The sequence below is a fragment of the Peromyscus californicus genome, unplaced genomic scaffold (assembly GCF_007827085.1).
Source record: "Peromyscus californicus insignis strain IS unplaced genomic scaffold, ASM782708v3 Scaffold_5__1_contigs__length_169319896, whole genome shotgun sequence".
NCBI lineage: Eukaryota > Metazoa > Chordata > Mammalia > Rodentia > Cricetidae > Peromyscus > Peromyscus californicus.
In genome coordinates, this window is record NW_026294573.1 from 7,905,869 (window position 1) to 7,931,906 (window position 26,038).

The window sequence follows — 26,038 nt, forward strand, 5'->3', positions numbered from 1 at the left end:
TGACCAAAAGCACTTTACAGACGAAAAGAGCTGGCTCACTCTTCGGCTCATGTACAGCCCGGGACTGCTCACCTGCCTAGGGATGGTGCCACCCACAGCAGTGAATAATGAAGACAATCCCCCACAGACTTGCCCACAAGCCTATCTAATCTAGGTGATTCCTTAATTGAAGCTTGCCACTAAGATGACTCCAAGTTGTAGCAAGCTAACAATTAAGGAAGAGAGATGAAATTTAAAAAAACAAAACACTAAGGATGTTTAAAAAAGAAATCATAGAGAATCATACTTTTGTTAAAATTGCAGTGTGCGTGTGTGTGTGTGTGTGTGTGTGTGTGTGTGTGTGTGTGTGTAGGCTTTGGTTTTGGGTAAGACAGGGTCTCATGTAGCCCAAGCCAGCCCCAAGCTCACAATAAATCTGAGGATGACCTCAAACTCTTGATCCTTTTCCCTCCATGTCCCGACTTCTAGGATTACAGATGTGTGTTTCTGTGCCTGGCTTTTACTAGCTTTCATTCTTTTATTAGCTTCTCAAGGCTAAATGGGTAGTTTTACCTGTTTTTACTTTCTCACAGAACATTAAAAACTGTAGCTTTCCCATAGGAACTGCTTTTGCAGGATGCCCCATTTTTGACATGTCTTTATTATTACTGTTTTTATTGTTGTTGTTCAATTTAAAGTATTTTCTAATTTCCCTTGTAATTTCTCCTTTGACCCAAAGGTTATTTAGAAGTATATTTATTGTTTGATTCTCAAATACTTGAGGGTTGCCTAGGCATCTTATTGCTGTTGACCTGATTCAATTCTATTATAAACAGGATATGTATGCTGTATGATTTCAATTTTTAAATATTTATTGATCTTAATTCTATGGCCCAAGAGATGGCCTCTCTTAAAGAATGTTCCACACAAACTTGAAAATAACATACAATCAGGAATTACTGGGCAAGGCATTCTCTGTGCATATGCCAACTAAAACAAGCTGGTTGGCAGTGTGGCTAAAATCTTTGATCTCTTCATTATTTTGTCAACTGTGATTCCATGTGTATTCATCTATTTCTCTTTTTAGTCTCCCTATAACCGGCACATTTAGGACAAGGGTGTACTAGAAGTCTCCATACTATGCTTGTACTTATTTTGTATGTTTAAACTAAATGAATGCCCATTTTCACTGTATGGAAAGTAGAGCAAGTGGGCTCTCGTCTGGATGGGATTTAAGGTCTCCGAAAGCCTGAAGGCAGCAATGCAGTGTCTCTCCCCAGGAAGATGCCCTCACAGGTTACAGAGGGAAACACAGGTTTAAGTGGTGAGGTGATTGTGTCAACATGCTCAAGAAAGTCAGCACCGGGAGTGAATCTTTACTTTAAAATTATTCCTTAGGGAAAACCCCGGGCCAGGATTTGGCTTCCTGATTTAGATACAGGAACTTGGTGATTTTTTTTTTTTTTACCCTCACAAGTCACACACACAGAAAATATTTCTTTTAATTAAAATGGTTCAATGATTCTGTACTTGCCAGAGTTAAAGAATCCCACAAATGTTCATCTACAAACACTACAAGTAAAAACCCACAGAAGATAACATTACAGGTTTGCAGGTTTAAATATCCTTGTCAACTGATATCATATGTTGTATATTTTATGCACTAAGTTAAAAGACTTGGAATTAAAAATAATCTTACTATCTACAATATAGCAATAAAAGATAAATTTGTCTTTCCTCCTCTGTTTTAATAATGTGCTGACACAATAAATTGTAGAAAGCAATTCAGCAAACTGCCGAGGTCCTCACCAGTCACTTATTTGGGTTCCCAGGAGCCTCTAGTTCTAGAGGGGATCAGAGAAGAGCCACAGTGGAAAGGGCTTGAGCAAGTGTTCTTATACACTTACATGACGAAAGATTCCAGGGTGTTGATAAAATATTGGTGTCTAAAGATGGAACTTGTGTGTGAGGCTGGAGAAATGATTGATCAGTTAAGAGTGCTTACTGCTCCCAGTGGTGGTGGCGGCTGCTACCTAACGCCCTTAATCCCAGCACTCAGGAGATCTCTGTGAGTTTGAGCCCAGCCTGGTCAACAGAGTGGAACTTGGTGATTTTTGTTTTGTTCTTTCTTCCCTATGTGTACTCTCTCTGTACAGATGCACACATACTGTACCCTGAGCTGATATAGCCTTCGTTGGTTGTTCCTCCCACAAACTTTAACTCCAGAACTTACGGAATGAGAACTCAGGGTTTTAAACAAAAACAAAGGACTTGGTAAGGGTCTGCAGAGCCCATGAAGGGAAAAAGCCAACACCCAGGCACCTATCCCAGCAGCATACACACCTGAAGAACCGACTTTTCTCCGTGTCCATAGAATGGCACTCCCGTTTGCTGCTGCTGACCTCTGCAGTCTTTACTACATTGGTCCAGTGAATGGGAGCCTTACAGAAAAACACACCCATTCCTTTGGGTCGGGCCTGCAGCCGCCAAGAAGTGAGGTGTAGAGGCACAGCGAACGAGTCCCCTGGCATGATGGCAGGAAGCACCACTGGCTCTGTCACAGAAATAAGGGTTTTAGCACTTGCAGGAGACGGTCCCCACCTCAAGACTCATTATCTCAGGACAGAGGCAAGACACACTATGTATACCAACTACATCGGGACAGACAGTCACAATAACAGTAGACAATACTTAGTTCTACACCATCTGAACGTACTGTCAGGAGCTGAGGGACTGTCCAATCGTAGTTCCATTGGTATCTCCAGTCTGTTCTTTACAATGAGGGCCGACCGGACAGTGATTACTTTCCGAGCACTGCCTTCCATTGTGACAGCAAATACCACCCTCACAGGTGGGAGCGAAGAGAACTGTAAAAGAGAGAAAGAAAATAACTGTGCATCTGGAAAAACACACAGTATGTGAGCTCCAGACCATGAGAAGTCTGGAGCACTGCTATCACCAAAGCTTTTCAGTGAATTATTATCCACCCCAAACCAATTGTCAACTCTAAAGTAAACAAGCAGGCCATAAGTAGTGCTAAACATGAATATTGCCATAAAAGAGCCAGGACTGCTGGGCATGGTGGCATACGCCTTTAATCCCACAACTCAGGAGGCAGAGGCAGGCAGATCTCTGTGAGTTCGAGGCCAGCATGGAATCTACGTAGTGAGTTTCAGAATAGCCAGAGCTCTGTCTTGAGATCTTGTCTCAAAACAACCACCACCCACCCATTAAAAAAAAAAAAAAAAAAGAACCAGAGAGATACCTCAGTAGGTTCAATTCCCAGCACCCACATGGCAGCTCACAACCATCTATAACTCCAGTTCTAGGGGACCTGCCCTCTTCTGGCCTCCTCAGGGACAAGATATTTACACGGCACACTTACATACATGCAAGCAAACATACACATAAAATATTTAATAAAGAAAATCAATAAATCTTTTCTTTAAAGAGCCAACTCTAAAAATGTCTATAAAATAATCTACTCAGATAGGACACCACAAAGTATGTCCCCAAAGAAACCACCAGAGCTGGAGGTATGGCTCAGCAGTGGGGTGTTGAGTAGCATGCAGGAGACCCTGACTTCAATTCTTAGTTCTACAGAGCAAGGAAGGGAGGGTTATGCTTAGGACTCCAGATAAATTATAAAGAACTTCAACTAAGATGGTGGTAACAACCTATTCAACTTTCCAAATTTCCTGTGAATTGGTAAAAACAAAAATACACCAAAAGCCCTCATAAAGAAACTGTAGACAAGACTTGTTTTCAACTTTCCTGAGGAAATAAAGAACAGTCATCTGAAGCAGCTCAAATTGGAAACATTGAGGGAGGACCTTGCAAGGCATTAACCGGTTTCCCTCATGTGGCGTCTTCCTTCCAAATTAAGGCTCAGAAAGCATTCCCTGAATACTAACAAGGGGCTGGGTCCTGCCCAGACACACACAGGAAAACAGAAAGATGCCTGCAGAGGCTTCGACCTGTCTTGGAAAGCACATTATGCAGGAAAGCCTTTTCTGTTTGGGGGCCATTCCTTAGGAGTACATGACTTCTTTTTCTCTCAGTGTGACTCAACTTACCCTCATGCTGACCAAAAACTAATATGTGCACTCAAGAACTTCAAAAATAAACTTCTTTCTTCATCATAACCGTCCAGATTCTGCTCCATAATCATAATTTGGTTTCAATTGTTTTGCTTTTCATGTAGCCCAGGTTGACTTTTAATATGCACTTGAGGATGGTCTTGAGCTCCTGACCCCCTGACTCTACCTCCCAAGTGCTGAGATTTTTACAGGCATGTACAACCTTTATAAACAGAACACCAGGTTTAGACACTTGATATAACAGAGGAAAATGGTTCATCATTGCCGTTGGGTTACAGATGCTGTGTTAAGTTCCTGTATGTTCGCTTACACCTGACAGTCTTTGTACAACTACCATACAGAAATATTTATTTAAGAATGAATTCCACAGGGCCAGGCAGTGGTGGCACACGCCTTTAATCCCAGCACTCGGGAGGCAGAGTCAGGGGGATCTCTGTGAGTTCAAGACCAGACTGGTCTATAGAGCGAGCTCCAGGACAGCTAGGGCTGTTACACAGAGAAACCCTGTCTTGAACCCACCCCCCCCAAAAAAAAAAATTCCACGTGAGATACACAGCCAAGTGCTTCATTCTACCAACTTTATTGCTATTAAAGCAAACTGTGTGAAAATCACTCTAGTAAGCAATAAAATAAAGCACTTAGCTTCCAAACTAGAGCGCTAGAAAGTCCAAGTCAGAAATCAAACCATCTTTTCTGGAGTATTATTGGATTTTGTTTTGTTTTGACTGTTATTTTTATTTATGTGGATGTGTGTATCTCAGTATGAGTGATGCCATCCATGCATGTGCAGGTGTCCCTGGAGGCCAGAAGAGGGAGCTGGATCCCTTGAGGCTGGAGCTACAGGCAGTGTAGCTGTGAGCTACCTGATGTGCTGGGGATTGAACTTAGACTCTCTGAGCCACCTCTCTAGCCCCTTCTCTGCAGTGTTTTTAAGGAGCACGTTCTAGTCACCATCAAATCTCAAGCTTCCACTGGCCCAGCCCCCAAGGACCACACCCCAGAGCTTCCAGACCCGCCTGAAACTTCAGTGCCTGGGATCCTGGGGCACAAGAAATTGAAAAGAAAAGCCTGGACCATGTCATTCATGTCACTTTGCAATGACATTTCTGCACCAGTAAGGAGGTAATCTAACTTCTTGTATTTTCCTTGCATGGCCTTTGGACCCAGCATAGGAAATCCACAACTGAACCAGGAAAAATGGTTAATTCAGGTGAGAGAGAAAAGGAAGCCTTGAAGGCACCATATTCCTCAGCTATGTGCACTAATTTAGGGGAACCACTAGTAGGAAAGGGTAGGATAAATGCCAGTCACACACAGGCCACAGAGCCAGCCACACACAGCTATGGACAATGTCAGTGTGGTGCACACACTCAGTAAGCACAATGATAGCAACAGAAAGATCATACTCACATAAACCTGGGGATGGATGATATTTGTTCTGCTGCTTGGGCTGCCAATCTAAGAGAGAGTCACAGAGTCAGAGCGTCAGCACAGACCCACAATAAATTCAGTGACGATCTAACTGCCTTGAGAGGTGTTTGAAACTACTTTCAGGTACAGTATGTCTAAAGACAACATACTATGTCATGAGCAGTAGGGAAAAAACAAAATTCAGTCTACAATCATTTAACGGGGTGGAGGTTTCTCCAGGACCCATCAATGCAAAATAGAAAGGTATGCATGGGAAGAGTTGGTCCGTTCACTGCCTGGCATAAATTTAGGCAGAAAAATAATCTGGGGAGAAATGGGGGGAATTGTTTTCTCCCACTAAAGATGGGTGGGGTACCAGAGAGAGAGAGAAAGAGAGAGAGAGAGAGAGAGAGAGAGAGAGAGAGACCCTGAAAATAAACACCTGTGGGACAGTGTTCTCCAAAAGTATCTCTCATGAGGAAAGCTCCAGTGTCTCTGCAGTTTCTATTTCATCACTGGTGCCCATAAACAGGTCACCTGACCAAGAGAACGTGAATATTGCACAAGAGTACTTAAGGAACCTGTATCACCTGGACACTGCCTTTGCCTACACTAGCAGCCAGGGAAGCTGCCTGCATCCTTCCCCACTGCCCTGCAGACCCAGGACCACAGGCCAGGGCAAAACTAGAGAGAAGGTATGTGAGCTCATGTGTGATCAGATAAAAAGCAGCAATGGTCACCTCTGTACCTCTGTGCTACACAGGATTTGGGGACACAGAGCTAAAAGAACCACAGAAAAGCACTATAATATGAAAATGTATATAAATTATAAAGCTTTATAATACATCAAAAATAGTCAAGATAGTTGGCCCTCTATTTACACAGGTCTCACACCCTCAGACTCATCCAAGCCCAGATCATATGCTTGTGGTCAGGCTTACAATTGTAACCCTGTACTGAGCATGCACAAACTCTTCCCTTGTCTCTATCCCCAAAACAATACAGCATTAGCAACCATTTCCACAGCAATCTTGCTGCTAGGTACCCTAGAAAGTCTAGAGATAATTTCCAGTTCACAACCTGTGTGCTAACACTATGACATTTAACACAAGGGACTTAAGCACCTAAGATTTGGGTATGGGAGGACAGGCGATGTCATGAAACCTATCCCCCAGAGACACTGAGGGATGACTGTATGCAAGTTTCCCCGACTGTAAGCAGCCAAGAAAGATCTCTGCCTATATGAGACAGCATGTTGCTGCCCAATTCCCACCTTTTTTTCTACTGATGTCAACCATTGCCTGGCTTATCTGCATGTTGATTACCAACCCCTATGTCTGAGCCAATAACCAGATGTCTTCTTCTTAGAAATATGGGAGTAAAGTACTTCCCTGGAGCAAGGCTATTGCAAGCTTCACTGTGTGACAGTGTGGCCTGGCAGGGTGTGGCATGACACCTCGCAGCAGCTACTCACCGTAGAGGAAGAGGAATTTTTGTCTGGTGCTGCATACCGGAAGAAGGTCCCAACCTTGTCCACAGACACTGGGCTCACTTGCTCCCAGCCATTCACTCGAACTTGCAGCTGATGGATGCGCAGGTCATGGGTATGTCTGTCAATCAGAACAGAAAGGGTCCAGTCTCAAAAAGGAAGGAAATCAGGAACAGAGACTCCAATCCAATTTATTGTATAATCATGTAAAAGTCAGCTTCTTAAACCTTGTCAGCATTACCTAGCGAGAGCAGTCAAGAAGACTGGCTTTTATGCTGGTGCTAAGACGTGAGGGGCTTGAACCAAGGGGCATCTGCCCTCCTCTCATACAAACCATGAAATCCTGTATGCTTACCAGGTCTCTCCCAGCAGTCCTTAACTAACCTTCATGAGATAATGAAGTCAGTGGATATCAGTTGAGTGGGGTGGTCAAAGTATACTAGCCACTGAATCACATAACTATGCCCTTGAGGGTACATAAGCTTTCTCTTTCTGGTTCTTTTGTTGAAAATTGTACTCCTCTCAGGAACACATCCAGTTGTTTGACTCGGGCCCTACACAACCACAGGCAGGCCTGGGAGTCAGAGCCCTCGGAATTACAGAGCGCAAGCGCTCAGCTGAAATTGGAGCAGAAGGCAGTGGGCAGAACAGAAGGAATGGGAGGAAATTGCACATTTAATTCTATTTTAGATTTTGCCTAATGCAAGCCAGAAGGCTGAAATGGGGAACTGAACTTGAGGCTGACAGGAAAGGAGGAGGGCGGCACAGGGTACAGTGTGCCAAGGGGAAAATGCCAAAAAAAAAGGGCATTTATTTTGATGAGTTCAAGCAGAACAGTGGGTTACAGAACATGGAAACCAAGACGGAAATGACACCAAGGTCAAGCCTTCTCTAATGCAAGAGGCAGGGCTTATTCAAAGTCACCATCGACAAAAGCCTCATGAAGAACAGGACACCCCAGAAATATGTCCAGCATAGAGATTCCACCCCCACCTCCATAAGACCCCCAGAGACCCAGACCCACGTATTCAAAACCCTCGCCAGATAGGACTAGCCAGCGCAAACCAGCAGAAGAGTGCTTTGGTGTAAGAGAGGTTTGCACAGAAACACAGGCCTTCGGCCTGGAACCAGTCTCTTCCACTTCAGCTTGCCCTGAAATCAGTCAGAGGCTCAAACACTCAATCGTCACCCATTTACACCCACGACAGCCTTCCCATTGGAAAATACAGTGAGATGCCTTGTTGGACATTCTATTACCTTTCAGGAAACTGACTTAAAGCCTTCTTCCATATTTGTGCCAAGTCCTCTAGCTGGCTGCTTCAGGAGTGGCCAGGCCAGCACAGTGCCCCTTAAAGAGTTAATCTTACACTGCTTTGAACTGCTGCCTTACTATTACTGGCTCTGCAGCCTGAGCCTATCTGCTTACAGAAAGGTTGTGGCATAGTGTATTTTAAGATTGAAATCACCAGGCTTTGAGACCCTTTCTAGAACAGCACATCACCCCTGCATGTGGAAACCTGGCCAGGATGCAATGGATCTGAGTGTTAGCATGTATCTCGCCTTTGCCCAGACTCTGAAATAACTTAGTTATCTCCTTACACATTGAGTAAATGAGAATAGAAAGAAACGCTTTTCCAGATTGCATAACAGTCTATATTTTAAGAGGAAACAGTGACTTTCAAAGTATCTTTTCACAATAAAACATTCAAGTCATGAATAAATGAAAGACAAAACACCAGGGACAAACATTTACATCCATGTCACATCTTTCACAGAGGAATAAACAACCACATATTATTACCTGTGCCTTAACTTTCCTCTGGCTTCAAATTCAAAGGGAATCTCTTCACCTGTGAGGACTTCTCGCCACTCACTGACGTTGTGGGCATCATCCAGAAATGCTCCATTCCCTTCTGGAACCACCCCGGGACTCCCACTGTGAGACAGCGCAGCCCTGGAACCAGATCAGATGACAAGTTGTCCCTCCTGCCTTGCTCTCCCTGCTGTGTCTACAGCAGTTCCAAGCCACCAAGGAGAAGCAGTCCTCCTGTAACTGACTGACTACACCAGCATAATATAATCTGGTTGTTCTTTGTGACCCACAAAGGACCTTAAAGGCCAGTAACTTTAGCTACTTTCAGGTTTGGTCACAACTTCTTTGGATATGTAGAAATAGATTAAAGTAACGGTGAGCATAGTAGCACATACTTACCACCTCAGCTGAGGAATGAGGATGAGTCAGTCTTTACTATATGGCAAGTTTTAGGCCAGCCTGGGCTACATAGTGAGGCCTTGTTTCAATGTTTTTTTAATTTAAAGAAAGTTAGTGTGTGTGTGTGTGTGTGTGTGTGTGTGTGTGTGTGTGTGTGTGTGTGTGTTGAGCATATGTTTGTGTTATATCATGCACATCTGTGTATGTGAAGGTCAGATGTTAACATCAGATGTCCTCCTCAGTGACTCTCCACCTCATTATCTGAAACAGGGTCTCTCTGTGGACCTGGAGCTCATCAACTGGCTAACCTGGCCGTTCATTGAGCTCCAGGGATCCCCCTGTCTTCACTTCTTAGAATGCTGGGTGTGGTGGTGCACGCATCCTAGCACTGAGGAAGGAAAAACAGGATCCCTGGAGCTGAGTGGCCAGCCAGCCTGGCCTAATCAATAAGCCCCAAGTCAATGAGAGATCCTTTGTCAAAGGAGGTAGACAGCATTCCTGAGGATGGAATCCAAGGTTGCTCTCTGGCCTCTGCATACACACTCACATACATGCATGAGCACGCATGCTGCGCGCGCGCACACACACAGCCACATTCATTCACACTCACACACACATACACACACATAAGCATGAGCGCACACACATAAGCATGAGTGCACACACAGTCACATTCATTCACTCACACACACACACACATACACACACAACATGCATGAGCACACACACAGCCACATTCATTCACACTCACACATACACATGCATCAAAAAGAAAGAAACCCCTGAAGGCTGTCAGTACCCAGTCACCTGCTCCAGTTGTGAGTCAGGAACATGTGAACCAAGGCCGGACTTTCTAAGGGAGCATGCTGGTGACCAGCAAGAACTTAACTGACGTGAACTGGTAAACAGCAAAGTCTTGGCCGAGGTACTCTCACGGCTAGTGGAAACAGGAGAATGTAGTTTCAAATCAGCTGACAGTTACTCAGTTCTGCACTTCATGAAGCTGGAAATGTCCCCCCATGTATTTAGAATAGTGAGCCAACATCTAAGCAGGCAAAGTTGTCAGAAAAGCTTTGCATTTAGTTTAGGCAAGTTCTCATGCCCTCCCAACTCCACCCAATGCTATCTGGGCCAAAGGGTGTTTTAGAGACAAAAACAAGCGTTCAGGAGTAGAAGGTGGAGGGCATTTCCAAAGCAGGCTCAGAGAAAAAATGTAAAATACTTAGTTTTGTGACCATATATAGCTTCCTTAAAGAGTGTGGCGCCTAAGGAGACCTGGAAAGACTTTTCTCTCACCCTCTGACTGTGAACATAACACATTCCAGGTCAAGATGAGCACAGCTCCACCACTGCACACTCAGGACCCACTTCTCTGTGGTCCTTTGCAGAATCAGAACTTCCACCATCAATCTCAGGGCATGAGTTACTGATTCAGTTACAAACCCAGAGGCCTTGAGCAGGGACCAAGCTTGCACTGCCAGGCTGCTGCATGGAAGTTGCTGGGGATTTAAGTGGCTCCAGAGACAGAACCAAAGCACCTTACCTGGTGGGTGTGGTAGTCAGGGTGGCAAACCACAGTGTGCATCCCGTGTGGTTCCGAAGAGCAAAGGGGACGAATGGCTGCCTGCGCTTCGGGGTTTTCACCTCTGCTGTGACAAACAAACAAACAGAAGACTATTAAGATCTACTCTGTCTTCAGGATAGAGGATAGAGACCCTCCTATGCCTGGAGACAGCACCCACAGCTGTCTCTGGAGAAAAGGAACTGCAGGCTTCCTGACATGACAAACAGATGCGTCATGGATGTGCTGGCCTCTGTGTGATGGCTCTCTCACACATTCACACACAGTCCCCACAACTCTCACAGGTCTTACTGCTGAGAAGAGGGAATCAGGACCTGACCTGGTTAAAATTTAGTAAGAAAATGACTGACATTGGTGACCCCTCCCAAGCAATGCATTCTCAACACTAACCCTGGCGAAAGCCCCGTTCTCTCTTCTAGTACTATCTTCTTTTTTCCTCTCTCACTAGGGAATCAAGGTCATGCTATCTGAAAGCTTTTAAAATGAAATTTTAGCTCTCTCTTCTTTTTAGTGGGCACTGTGTGTGTGTGCACGCATGTGCAGGCATGCATACAGAAGCTAGAGCTGATGTCTTCTCTATCTTTCTTCACTTTCTTATGTACTCACTTACTTACTCTTATTTTGAGACAGGGCGTCACATGAACCTGGAATTCACTGACGACTGACTGCCTCTGTCCCCCTCCTACACCAACACTAGGATTATGGACACATGCTACTGTGTACAGCTTTTCCACACGGGTTCTGGGGATCAAACTCAGGTCCTCATACTTGCACAGAAGAGCCAGATCTCCACCATAGTTCACTTTTTAACACAGGCAACCCAGCTAACTACCATAAGGAAGGTACCAAGGAGGCTACAAAGGCAACATTCCATTCAGCTGTTTCACAAAACAACCTCTGATTGGGAACCTGCAGAGAAACAACAACTACTAGAAAATGATATAACCAAATTCTAGGGAAAGGTGAACTAACTATCAATACTGAGAACTATCAGAAGGCACTCCAGTGTCCTCAGGACCCTTCTGCAGTCCACTCTGACCAAGTGCCTGTCACCTCCAATAACCATATAAAGGAAGTGGGAGATGGCGGCAGGAAGCACCCAGCAGTGACAATGCAGGGTAGGAAGGCAGCTGGCTGAGGAGCTTACAGCACATGGACACTGGTGACCGCAGCAGGCCCCAGGGTCCAGCCATCACTTTCATTTACCCTGACAGCACAAAGACAGCCTGAGAACAACCACAATGTCAATGGGGGGCGGGGAGGGGGACATCTCAAGGAACAGCAAATGCCAGCACTGGAGAATACCAGTGAGGCTGAAATCATTCCACGTGCTTCCCACAGACAAGACCAAGAAGATAAACCATGCCTGTCGAGCCATGATGATCATGGCCTGTCTAGCCACAACCATCATCAGCCTACTAAGAATCCATCACTTTCTCTGGGGCTTGCATTGTGATAGCTTTCCAAAGGGGAGGAGCATGATGACTGTCAAATGGACAACTTCAGGTTAACAAAAGTTCTCTCTGGACAGTTGCAACTCAGCAGGACCTACACCAGCCATCTGCTGAGGACAGGAACAGTCTAGAGCAGTGGTTCTCATCCTGTGGATTGAGACCCCTCCCCCTTTGGCAAACCTCTATCTCAAAATTATTTACATTCTGATTCATAACAGTAGCAAAACTACAGTTATGAAGTAGCAACAAAATAATTTAGGGGTCACCTCAACATGAGGAACTGTATTAAAAGGCATTAGAAAGGTTGAGGACCACTGGTCTAGAGGGTGCTCCAGTCCTATATTGTGTGGGGATACTGCTAAAGATGATGGTTGGCTACTACTATGCCCACTCCCATCCCAGTGGCCTCATTTGGGTCCCTAGGTGCTCCCCAAGTAAAAGATAAAGCTATGAGGCTACAGTAAGAGCTTTATAAAGGATAGACAGTGCTCATGTGCTCAGGGAGGAGCCTCCCTCCATGCAAGCAAGGAGCACGCAAGCACCTTCCTTACAGTAGACAAGGGCCAAGAGGTAAAGGACCAGACATGCCTTCCCATCCCACTGTGAACCAGATTGAAAGTTTCCACTTGCAAATCATGCATTGAAAGAACAGGTGGCAGATTGGCTTTAACCACTTACTTTGAAATACAGCCTCAATCAAGTACTAGAAATCCATAGAAAGCGATCTATGTGTCTACTGCTGTGGGATTAGATAACATGGAAGGCATAGTGCACAGGATCCCAAGTTTCATGTGCTGGTCAGACCTAATAACAGAGGCTAAAACACCACAGAGAACACACAAATCCCAGCACTGCATCAGCATCCAACTCCTCTGTGTCCTTGCCTTTGGCACAATACCAAGAGAAAACTCCCAAATCCATCAAAGAGAACATTATTTCCTGATGACCTCAAAAATCTGCCTCCAGTGAGCAAATCCAATTTCTTCAGGGGCTGAAAAAGCCTCAAGCTCCTCACATCCAAGTTCAGCATCAAACGAGGCCAGCTGAGGAAATTCCTACCCCTCTGCTCGTTTTTCCCAGAATAATTGGCCATTCTAAGAAGTGGGATTTTTATGCTACCTAGCAGTTCGTACTATCAGAAAGGGCCTGGCTTGTGAATCATAACAAAGATAATGAAGCCCCAAGTCTGATGCTAGACAGTGAAGTGAAATAAAGGCAAATTCCTGAGCTGCCCACAAGAGTCTGTCACGTTGGCAACAGGGAAATAATGCTCGGCTTTTGCCTCAATGAGGAAATCATCCTGGAAAGCTCAGCTGTGTGAATTCATAAGAAATGAAGATGGGAGCCCTCTCTCAAAGACCTCTCTCAGTGGAGCCTTCTAAAAACAGAATATACAGTGACCCTTCTGTATTAATAACCTTGCTCAGTATTCCCAGGAAAAGAGGCTCAAATGCCTTTTGGTTTATCTTTCCTTTTCTTTTAACAGGGTCTTGCTATGTAGCCATGGCTAGCCTAGAACTTATGATCCTCCAGCCTCAGGCTCCCAAGTGCTGGGATTACAGATGTGGACCACCAAATCCAGCTCAAATGCCTTTTAAAATAAGATATATCAAGATCCATGATCTGAAATTAGTCACAAACATGAATCAGTCAGATTAACAGTGCTCATTAACACAAAGGAATAAATGCAGGTGATCCAAAATGTGGTATTTCTTTCTGCTCTCACTCACCAGTCCGTTCTTCAGGAACATTTTCTTTCCTATCTCCTAAGTACATAAATACCTATGTAAAGAAATGAAGGTTTATATCTGATATGGATTCACAACATGCCCCCATGGTTGGGCATGGCTGCGAATGCCTGGCGGACCTAGGCACTTCTGCCTAGCCATTTCCAGGTCAAAACGTCTCACGTGACCAGGACCCCATGGCTTTGCATGGTTATGTAAAGCACGCAGCACAACCATGTGATCTACCCACATGCGTGGAGTAGCCACATGGGCCTGTGTGCATTGGCGTGGCCCAGCCTTTATAAGCCGACTCCAACTTTATTCACTGTGTTTTCCGTAGGCTTGTGCACATCTGTCTCTCTCTCTTATCTTAATAAAATGCTTGTTAGTGGATTCTGTCGTGTTTCGTGACATTTCCTCGCAGGGCAAGAGTGCTGCTAAATAACTAACAGTATCCAAGCAATTTGTTGGGAAATACTTTGTTGGCTCTATGACTAACGATTACAGCTCCTATTTCACAGAACCCCTGCATCCCCATGAGAATACACACTGACGGGGACTCTGTAGGCCAAACCATGAGGCACTGCCTGCCGAAGGATGGAGTTTTCCACCTCCTTCCTTTCCCCTATAAGAGCCCTTCATGCCTTTGGCTTTTCTGTACTGTGTAGTATGCAGTTGATCCTACTTTCACAGGAGGTCAAGGGAGATGGTAAGAAAGCAGGTGTCACGTCTGCTGCCACAGCCGCAAAGAGGTGCTGCTCTGCTCATCCGCTGGAGACATTCTTTCAGGTTACTGAAGCAAAGTACTTAGAACTGAATATACAATTCAGCTCCAATTAACAACACACATGAGAAAAAAAAAAAAAACAATGTACAAATGGACGTATAAGGCAGTTCTTGAAACAGGAAAATGATGCAAGCCCTCTGGCTGTACTGTACCTCGAGCATAGATCTGGTGCTCTAGGTTAGTCAGACTGGCTGTACTCCTAGTTCTAAGGTAGACAAGAGGGAGGCCTGGTAGACAGGAGAGACAAAGTTAGAGGGTAAGAACAGGTGCGGTGAACAAGACTCACCTCCAACATGCATGAGCAGAGAACATTACAAATGGCATGCATCCTGCACTTGTGAGAGCGTCCTTCCTGACTGCTGGGAGCCAAGAATGGACTTGGCAAAGCCGGCACTTCTCTGCAAGGCTTTGATGGTGCGGCTATGTCAAGGCAGAGCACTGCCCTTGTTCTAATTAAGCAACAATGTATTCGCTGAACATCCCCTTGAAGAGAACAACAAGCCTTCGGGAGAGTTTTAATTTAAACCATGTTATATATTGGCCCAGAAAAGTCTAATCAGTATGGCTTTTAAGGGAGATATGCCATTCCAGTTGGAAAAACGCAGGAGTGACAAAGTGTTGGTCACTGGGTACCTCAAATACTCAAGGCAAGAGTCAGTCTGGCCTCCAGATTTCAAAGTCCTTTCTCAGGGTTTATCTCACAGTACTAAATTCCAACTGAACATACATCACGAAAACAACTTGTACTTGTCATAAACTGATCAACGGAGTCATGCTGCTGAGCTTTCCCTAAAGAATAAGCCCTTACCGAAAGGCTCACAACTATGGCAACACAAAGTGAATGTGCTCTGTTCCCTGCTAAAGGCAGTGAAACAGCAGTAAGCCCACAGTTCCTTAGGTAGAAGTTCACATTAAGGGCTACTCTGGGAGCCTGGCTTATGGCTGGCCTCAGTAAACAACCTAACTTTGGGGAGAAATGTGGCTAAAATTCTCAAATAAGACCTGAAAAGTGGTAGTCAGTTCAGCACAGCTGGAAACCACCAACTTGAAAGCCAATGCTATACATGCTGCAGGAGGCCTCTTAGACAGCCACCAGGAATAACCAATAAAAAGACATTTGCTATTTGGGTATAGCAGTTTCGGGTGGTTAAAATAGTGTATCACATCAGCATCACTAACCATAAAAATCTTGATAAATAAAAATCAAGCTTTAATATAGATAGGTCGATTTATTAACAATAGAGAGAGGAAAAAAGTAAGAAAGACAGAGTAGGGCCTTCCAGCACATCACGCCTTCCTGGAGTTGGCACTGATTGGATCTGAGGTTGCCCAGCACAGAGCTCTCTTCAGAACCACGCTCTCTTGGACACACAAGGATTACTTAGTGTCTGGACAGGCAAGGTCACTTTTCGGCCACATAGATTAGGAGGGTTAGGAGAGCTTGGGCTCAGAAGCAACAGCCTGAGAAGAGAGAACAAGCCCAGCTGAGGCTTTTGTCTTTCCTTCTAGAAGCACGAGGCAGTCTGCTCACACACCCCAGGAGAGGCAAACCCGCACAAATGCTTCCTATGCTAAGAAAGCCCATCTTCCCGGGACTGTTTGCAGACCAGATGGAATATTTACGTATTCATGAGCTATGTGAAGTCCCGCCAAGACTCTCCAAAAAAACCACACTGAAAGAGTTGGGGCTGAGCTGAATTTGGATGACAATGGCTTGTGGAACAACCAGGACCCGTGGTGTCTGTCACCATCTCCCCAGCTCTGAGGCAAACAGAGCTCCATGCTGAGGCATTCATCAAGACCAAAAACATCATCAACAAAGAACATACTGACTCTTTCCTCAAGAGGCCGGTATTCAATCTCTTTATGCTCTATGAACAATACAGGCCCTTCTTTTAAAAACGTTTTTCCACTTGGGATCCTGCCGTCCCTCTTTCCAAGAATGCATACAAACCCTCTAGCACTAGCTTTAAATGTTTTTATAACCCAGTTATTAAAAACCCTGTCGATTGAAAAACCAATTGTGTTTGGCCAACTGAAAATAAAGCAACCAGCAGCGTGTCCTGACATGCTCTCGGTGCACTGGTTCTTCTTCGGTGTCACTAGAAATCCAGAGTAACGGTTTGCAGATCCCCTCTCCCCCACATCGGTGGAATTAGAGCCTGCATTAACAGTTCAGTAGTTTGTGCCAGAAAACTGTCTTTTCCAAAGACTAAAAGGAACAGCAGAGGCCAGTCGAACTTCCTATGGAGTTCTCCACAGAGAATGACCATTCTATTTGAATCTCTCAGTGAAGGACTGCTCTGTAGATTAACACTGCTACAGACAGACATGTGCATATAAAAATCTTACTTTGTCCAAAGCATGGTGGATCCACTGAGGAGCCCATCCAGTCTTCTGACTTGGCTGACTCTGTTTCATTGTCTTCTTTACAGTAATCCGCCAACCATGATTCCTTGGTACTTACATACTGATCTAGAAAGAATGCCATAAAGACATTATGAGGGGAGATAGAAAAGGTAAAAGGTTCATATCAAATAATTTCAACTCAGCAAAAAAAGCTTTTACTAAGCACCTCCCTATATGCTGGGCCTATGCTAGAAAAGGCTGGACCCTGGAGACAGCAATTCCACCTGGAAGAGATTAAAGCGATCAGAAGAACTGCTTCCATGAAGCCACCCACGATGTGAACGGGGATAAAGCAAAGACAGAAATACAACACTAGGGGGCAGAGAAGGGTAGATTTACTCTGCTTTGGCAAAAGTGGGTGGTGGTGTATGCCAAAGTCCAGGGAAGTCTTTAGAGTCAGACCCAGTTTCAGTACTTGAAAAAGTGAATAGAGACTCAATGAGACTGAGGATGGCGTCACATTCTGGGAAAAGGGACTAGCAAGACTCTAAGACATTAAAGGACACAGGACACTGAGGGAACATTGAGTGCAATGCTGTATCTTCGGTGCACATACTGCAGGAGGGACACAGCAGAGAAATCTAGATCCACAGATGTACATTTCAGGGCCACCAAAGAAACTTTGAGAATAAATGCCATTGGCTTGGCAATTCTTTAAGCAAGTCATTTTCAGAGTTAAGTCAGTGTGACAGTTGATAGGGAACAGCACAGAAAATTAACTCTTTATACTAAAGTCATACCTTAAAGAACTGCTCTGTACCTGGGCATGGCAGTGGATGCCTACAATTCCAGCCACTTTGGAAGCTAAGCCAGGAGAAATGTGAATTTGAGACAAGCCTGGGCTGCATCACAAAACCTCATTTCAAAAACAAACAAAAATTCCTCTGTGACTAACAGAAATGAATCTAAGCTCACTTTTAGGATATTTTGTGAACCCGACTGACAAGCATTATGAGGAGAAAGTTCACAGGGACCCTTTGTGGTCTCCAAGCAGCCTTAGCTTTTACTTGGCCAGTGAGTGCATTAACATGGGGCCCCCAACACTAGAGACCAGGTTAGGGTTCACTAGGAGAGCAGCCATGATGAGTAAGTGATGCCGGGCACAGGGCCAAGCATTTGCCCACCTGGCATCCTTGTCTTCAGTCAAAGGACTCATGTTACAGATAAATGCTAGCCTACAGCAAGCAGCTTTCCACTCACCAATCAGTACAGAAGTGATGTTGATATCTAGGCGGGGTTTGGCCTTGGCCTCCAGCTTCAGTCGAGGAGGATGGAGACGACTAGCTGCCTGTTGTTGCCAGGATACAGAGCACGGCCATGGCTCAATAAATGGCTCCCAGCCTAAAAGAATGCAGGAAATAAAACATCTGTTCAGCAGATATCAAGGGTTTATAGGAGAATACTGTTCATGAAAGCTTAGCAAGGACAGTCTTAATGGCTCCAATTCAATCTCACAATGAAAGAACCACCTTTGACTACAGGTCACCCTACAGATGCCTGATGTCTGCAGAACATGCCTGGAAGAGCATTAACACTCCCCACCGTGCTCTTCTCCAGGTGGCAGGAAGAAGGGCAGGGAAGACACATGCTCTGTTTCATTAAAGCTATGTGACCTCTTCCTCAGTGGAAACAGGAAAAAGAGCTTCAGACTCAGGTTAGAAAAGAAAAACAGTGACTTTAGCTAAGAGCTCCTACATCAATCCTTGTACTCATAGATCAATCCACCAGCTGAACAAAGGCACATTTGGAGGCTCATTAGCTTAACTTCCTCAGGTTTTTGTTTTAATCTTAAAATGCATCACACACATATATTATATATAATTAAAAAGAAACATCACCACAAGCACTCGTGTAATTGTTTGACTTAAATAGAAAATTGCCGGGCGGTGGTGGCGCACGCCTTTAATCCCAGCACTCAGGAGGCAGAGCCAGGTGGATCTCTGTGAGTTTGAGGCTAGCCTGGACTACCAAGTGAGTTCCAGGAAAGGTGCAAAGCTACACAGAGAAACCCTGTCTCAAAAAAAAAAAAAGAAAGAAAAAGAAATAGAAAATCAGGCCAGGCATGGTTGCATGCACCTTTAATTCCAGAACTTGTCAAGCAGAAGCAGATGGAGCTCTGTTGAGTTTGAGGCCAGCCTAGTGAATATGGCAAGTTCTAGGACAGCCTGAGCTATAGAGAGAACCTGTCTCAAAAAAAAAAAAAAAAAAAAAAAAGAGGAGGAAGAGGAGAAAGAAAAAAAGAGGAAATGGAAGGAAGAAGAAGAACTAGAAAACGGCAAGTATCTGTGAAGTCTGAGTGCTACCCTACCTCCTTCCCAACAACCTTCTCCGGCTACTCCCTGCAGCCATCTGCTTGAACTGGTCTCTGCTTTCTTATCTGTCTTATGCTTTTAGACTACGTACTTCTTAAGAACTGGTTGGTTTGCCTTGTCTATGAATAGATGGATACATAAATGGAATCCCATATATATTCTTTTCAAGATTTCTTTGCCCCTAAAACATGATTGAGCACACTGTTGCAATATTTGGTGAAGCTGATTGAGATCATGGTTTTTGCCAATGAGTAGCAATCCACCAGTGAATATCTAACTTGCTCATTCTACTCCTGAAAGATGTTCATTCAACTCTAGTTTCATTACTACTAGGAAGAATATTACTTTAAACAGCTTTGTTCATGTGTGTTAGTACACAGACCTGGAAAAGGGTGTGCAGATCAGCTGTTAATATGCTTGTGTTCAACACCACTAGGTCATGATGAATATCTCCAAACCATACAAATTATAATTCTGCTTCAGAAACTATGGTTCATTTGCACCCCAGTATGTAGTAGTGTCACACTTCACTTCTGCCTGGCTGTTGTTGGGTATTAAAAAATTATATTTTGGGCCAAATGTTGTGGTACAAGACTAATTTCAGCACTCAGGAGACCAAGGCAGGAGGATTTCCATGAGTTCCAGGCCAACCTAACTATAACAATGAGTCACAGGCTAGCCTGAACTATAGAGTGAGACCTTGTCTCAAAACAAATGCACAAACAAAATTAAAGACACTCAGCTCTTCAAGAACAGTTAGCTAACCTTTGAAAGACTTGAAAGTACAGTTACAACATAGCAATCATACCTGCTGATCTTTCTCAGTCTCATCCCACCACACGTTTTCCTCATGTCACATGGACGCAGCAACGGGTCCTGGTAAACATTCACACTTATTCTTTAAATCCTACAATAACATACGCTTTATACTGACCTGAGAGAGCACGGTTATAATAATCTCCAGAAAGGGTGAAGTGGGCGTAGCCCTCAGGGCTAGTTCTTATGTGCTGAAGAAAATTCAGACCTGCAACAGAAGCAAATCTCACTACAGAGGTGGGGCAGAGCTGGCCTCCCAGATGAACTGCACTGCAGACACTAGCTAGCAGCTGGTGCTAACAACCTCGTGGGAGAGCACACATAACTATAGCATTCTGTACACCATACAGGTTTGTGCACCAGTTTTCTTGTTTTATAATCACCATATTCAAATGTCATTATTGTGCTGGAAAGATTGCTCAGTGGTTAGGAGCACTGGCTGCTGGGGGAGCTAGGTTCCATTCCCAGCACCCACATGGCAGCTTACAACCATCTGTAACTTGAGTTCTAAGGGATCTGATGACCTTTTGTGGTCTCCATGGGCATCAGGAATGCAGTGGTGTACATAAATATTTGCAGGCAAAATATCCATACACATAAAAAATAAAAACATATATATTATTATCTTAGTTTATGAGGTTTTGGCACTCCCTTAAGCACTGTACCTAAAACATGATCTCACTCCCCCTGCCCCTATCCCCAGCACACAAGTATAGCCAAAGCCTTAGGAAGATAAAGTATTTCTCCCTCAATGCATGGAAAGAGGGCAGTGATAAGAAAATGCATGCCCTGATGAACACTAGCTTAAATTGCTTTTAGTGTACTTATTAATTATTTGAGAATTTCATACAATGTATTTTCATATTTATCCCCAATTCCTCCTCCTAACTACCCACAGATCCACCCTAACCTCTATACCACACCCCAAACCCTAGGAAAATTGTAAATCTCCCCTTTTTTTTACCCATCAACTTCAATTTGAGCTGCCCACATACTCCTGGGATGTGGGGCCATCCACTGCAGTATGGTTGACCTAATAGGAGCCTAAAAGAAAACTGGCTCTGTGCTGCATAGAGACCACCAGTTGTCCATAGCTCCTAGATAGGTGTGGGGGCTCATGACCCTTTCTTACCCCATATTAGCTCAAAATTTTAAGACTACCATAGAAAACATAAGAAGTCAGACAATTATTCTCTACAGAAAAGACATTCATGCCAGCAGTCAAAAACCCCAGTGGCTTTTAATTGGGAAGCCCTGAAAAACAGAAAAGGGACAAGTTGAAGATGAACAAAGACCAACCCCAAATCCCCAGAACCAAACTTCACAAGGGAGAAAAGGCTGGCGAGCCAGAAACCACGGAAGTGACAGGTGATTTTTTTTTTCCATGATAGGGTTTCTCTGTATGTATGGCCCTGGTTGTCCTGGAACTCAATCTGTAGACCAGGCTGGCCTTGAACCCAGTAATTTGCCTGCCTTTGCCTCTTGAGTTCTGAGGTTAAAGGCCTGCATCGCCACCACCTAGCTAGTGACAGGTGATTTTTCACCCGCTCCCCTCAGAAGCCTCATCCTAGCATGTGCAAGAGGGCACGGAGGAGAAAGTACTCCTTCCTGGGTCACAGCCTATCAAAAGCAGATAAGTAGTGTCACCTCACATGTGGCCCTCTGCAGGAGAGGCCACATGAGCTTTCTAATAGGATCCTGGATTAGTTTTCAAGAGAAAAACAGGCAGCAGCATTCTTCTCCCAGCTTGTGTTTTAGACGTCCCCAGGTGAGTCTATTCACCACTATATTCATGTGCAGGAGAAGACAAGAATGAACAGAGTGTCTCAGCCAGAGCTCTTGTGATGGAAATGTTATCAGTGTCATCTCTATTCCTGAGCTACAGGCTGAAGCCACACAAGGGAAATAAAGTAAAAAATTCTGGGTGATTCTTCCTCGTACCCATACTTGAGTATGTCTTACTCTCCGGACTATCCCTTGAGAGCCCACACCTATGCCCTTGGGTGTGGCTCACTTTCTTCTGGGTGCCTCTCTCTATCCTAACCCTCCTGCTTAAGCCTATACTAAGATATAAAATATAAAATATTTTTACTAAGCCTTAATTCTGCTTTGTTTAAAAAAAATATGGTGGGGCATAGTGACTCACACCTGTAATCCCAGCACTTGGGAGGTAGAAGCAGGTGGATCTCTGTGAGTTCGGGACTAGTCTGGTCTACAGAGCGAGTTCTAGGACAGATATGGCTGCTACACAGAGAAACTGTCTCAAAAGAAAAAAAAAATCTGAAAAACATGTTAGACAATTAAGTTTATCTTAATTCCTTACTACTGCACTATGAAGTAGAAGGGGAATGAGAACACACAGAAAACTCAAAGGCAGGCCCTAAGAACTGAGCAGCACTGGGTTGCTGGAGGTACCCCAAGCCAAGCACACTTACGGGAGAAGGTAAGTTCGGCCAGGGGCACGTCACAGTCCATGCAGTCATCGATGAAGCAGATGCATACGCTCTCAGCCTTGACCTCCACTCCAGAGATGCGTGGGGTCTGCATGGCCCCTGGGCTGTCTCTACTGCTGGAGGCCAGGGACAGGGATTTCAGAGGCTCTGCATTCTTGAACAACCAACTTGCTGCCTTCTTCAGCTGGCCTTCAAGAAAATCAGAAGGTGAGCAGTCCCACCACTTCCCAAAGCTTTACAAGGATCTGAGAGTGAGGATAAGGGAGTGGGGGCAGAATATAACAGGAATTCTGTTCTTAAGCAAACAGAGAAAGCTCCCACCTGCTTGTTGTACACCTTCTATTCAAGTTGATTAACAAAGACTTTTAAGGACCAGCCTTAAGGCCTTCTTCTGGGGCCCAAAGAAGGGCTTCAATAAGCAAGGGAAAACTAAGGATATGAGGGCGAAAGCAAATCAGTTCACACTGTGACCTTTCTGTGAATGCCTCTTTACTCTTCTTTTTTTGCTGCAAAGTTTTCAGTTTATATACATACATAAAACAAAGACAATTCTCTGGTAATCACAAAGTTACAGAGCTAGAATTTCTCTCTGGGTCATAAAGCAGATTGGAGCTGTAGAAGGGCGTCCAGGCAGGGGTAAGTGGTAGAGCACTTAGAATGTACAAGGCCTTAGACTTAATTTCCAGCATTTCAGAAAGAAAAGGGATTCATTCTCTCTCTCTCTCTCTCTCTCTCTCTCTCTCTCTCTCTCTCTCTCTCTCTCTCTCTCTCTCTCCGTGTGTGTGTGTGTGTGTGTGTGTGTGTGTGTGTGTGTGTGTGTGTGTCCATCCTCACATCCGAACACATATAATACCTAGAAAAGCAGAGAAACCAAACAAGTGTAAAGGCTGGAAGGAAAACCAACTTTGACTGTACTGCTTTTTTTTGTTTGTTTGTTTTGCTTTTTGTTTTTTGTTTTTCGAGACAGGGTTTCTCTGTGTAGCTTTGCGCCTTTCCTGGAACTCACTTGGTAGCCCAGGCTGGCCTCGAACTCACAGAGATCCGCCTGGCTCTGCCTCCCAAGTGCTGGGAATAAAGGCATGTGCCACCACCGCCCGGCTGCTTTTTTTTTTTTTAAGAGAAACAAAAGGTGGGTATGATGTGCCATGGTGGAAGGACACAGCGTGCAGTATGCCACAGTACAAAGAACACAGGTTCCACATCAGCAGACCTCTCTTTAATGTACCTTGGGCCCACACTAATAGATGAATTCAGACAAACTTACTTAACCTATCTGAGCCAGTTTCGTCATCTGAAGTCTGGGCAGTAATGGCTATTTCCAAGAGTAAGACTCCACGAGAAAACCTAGAGCCAGGCTGGGGACAGGGATCGAGCTCAAAGTGCATGCCCACTGGGTTCCATCATCAGAGCTGCATAAAAGGCAAGTTGTCTGCAGCTGTGATAGAGACACAGAGGCAGGAGGATCAGGCATTCAAGATAATCCTAAGCACAAGGGTTCAAGGCTGGCCTGAGCTACACAAAGGTCTGATGCTAAATAAAACAAAGACAGGCCCAGTCAGATGGCTCAGGGGTAAAGGTACTCACTGCTAGGCCTGACAACTTGAGTTCAATCCCCAGGATTATGGAAGGAGACAACTAACTCCAAGTTGTCCTTTGACCTCCATACACACATAGTGACATGTGAATACTCACTTACATACATCCACACAAAGAAAGAAATGTAATCCCTGTTGGTTGGTTTGTTCAAAAGACCAGAGACAGAGCTATAGGTGCTCAGCACATGGTCATGGCTGTCAGAATCACCACCATTACCACCACCACCAGTAACCAGAACTAACAACTGCTTTCCAAGTGCCAGGCACTTTCCCAAAGCCAGGGCCTCCTACGCTGACTTCACAGGTAAGGAAGCACTAGCACTGAGAGGCTCAGGGACTTGCCTAGGGCCCCTGATGAGGTGCCAAGGAAGAATCTGACCCACGCAGCCAGCTATAGTCAACCTCCGAATCACAGAAAATCCTTCAGATAACAACTATGGCCAAACCAGAATGATACTCAGCCCCCAGAGAATATATAAGGCCCCCTGAATATTCATATTCTTCTCTCTCTCTCTCTCTCTCTCTGAATTGAGGAGGAAATAAAAGGAAGCATGTTGTCAAGACAAACAGCAAATTACCTTGGCACACCAGAAGAGCCTTGCGACAGTCATCCATGCTGAAGCCCAGCTCCTGCAGTCTAGCCAGCTGTAACTCTAGGAGACAATTTCATACAGATTACTCCACAGTCCGATATAAGGGGGGACTAGTAACATTTCCTTTCTTGAGGTAAAATGGGCTCCTAGTGTAGAACTCTATCATGTGTACCTTGGACTTTTCCATCATTTCCTTATGTTGTATCTTTAAAAGTGAAAGACTATCATTTAGTGTGAGCAACATTGAATCAAAGCTTTCAGAGGCAAAGTCTCAATTTTAAAACCAAACTTGTCGATGAGCCATACAACTCCAGAAGCAGTTGTAAGGGGAAACGCTGCTAGAAGCGGGAGCAGTAGCTGTAGAGTCCTACTTTACAATCATACTCAAGGACAAGCAATTAGAGTATGATCAACTGAACTATGCATAAGAAACTGAAAAAGTTAAAGGTGGGTGGGGTGGGGCTACCAGTATGGTAGATAAGTCAAGTACTTGGGAGGCAGAGGCAGGAGGACTGCCATAAGTTTGAGAACAGCATGGATGATGTATGACATATCAAATGTTGGATCAGTTGGGACACAGAGTAAAACATGAGAGACAGAGACAGAGAGAATAAGTATTATCAAGAAGACTGCCTGGGTTTCCAAATAGACACCTACCCAAGACAGGATCTAAGGTGTGTCTTGACCCTTCTCTGACATCCTCTCCAATTCGAGATGCCCCTGGGAGGCAAGTGCCGACAGAGTCTGCCTCCAAGGCTGCTGTCTCCGGGGCTGCAGTATTAGCTTGCTCTGGGATGGATTTTGCAATGGCAAGAAACAGCTGAACATCATTATAGGAGAGTCTGATATCCAGGGCTTGTAACTGAATCTAATGGAATGTAAAAGGTAGCAACAGTTTTAAAGCTGCTTTCGGCTTTGTGCCCACACATCACTCAAACATAATTCCTACTTTATGTCTCAGAAGTCCAGATATCACCACAACTTCTCATTTAAAAGATTGCAAAGATCTTGAAATTAAGCAAATAATGATGAGGTAATATCTCAGCCATCAGTTAATGGTTACAAAACTAAATGAAATTTAAAAAAAAACAAAACACTAAACTAGGATAATTACTAGAGC

General features: G+C 44.5%; 1 protein-coding gene across 5 annotated transcripts in view; it reads right to left on the reverse strand.

Annotated features, from left to right (window-relative positions):
* Positions 1–26,038, reverse strand: part of Vps13d (vacuolar protein sorting 13 homolog D) — a 240,380-nt gene that overhangs the window by 123,552 nt on the left and 90,790 nt on the right. For 2 of the 5 annotated variants that reach the window (XM_052718544.1, XM_052718548.1), the window contains 13 exons: positions 25,576–25,786; positions 24,904–24,978; positions 22,713–22,919; positions 20,396–20,485; positions 18,350–18,490; positions 17,093–17,215; positions 14,893–14,967; positions 10,734–10,839; positions 8,780–8,932; positions 6,964–7,099; positions 5,490–5,537; positions 2,696–2,846; positions 2,323–2,533 (listed from right to left, as the gene is read on the reverse strand). In XM_052718544.1, the coding sequence (XP_052574504.1) occupies positions 2,323–2,533; positions 2,696–2,846; positions 5,490–5,537; positions 6,964–7,099; positions 8,780–8,932; positions 10,734–10,839; positions 14,893–14,967; positions 17,093–17,215; positions 18,350–18,490; positions 20,396–20,485; positions 22,713–22,919; positions 24,904–24,978; positions 25,576–25,786 (1,727 nt within the window). The remainder of the gene's footprint in view (positions 1–2,322; positions 2,534–2,695; positions 2,847–5,489; positions 5,538–6,963; positions 7,100–8,779; positions 8,933–10,733; positions 10,840–14,892; positions 14,968–17,092; positions 17,216–18,349; positions 18,491–20,395; positions 20,486–22,712; positions 22,920–24,903; positions 24,979–25,575; positions 25,787–26,038) is intronic. The other 3 variants (XM_052718545.1, XM_052718547.1, XM_052718546.1) reach the window with 3 other exon arrangements.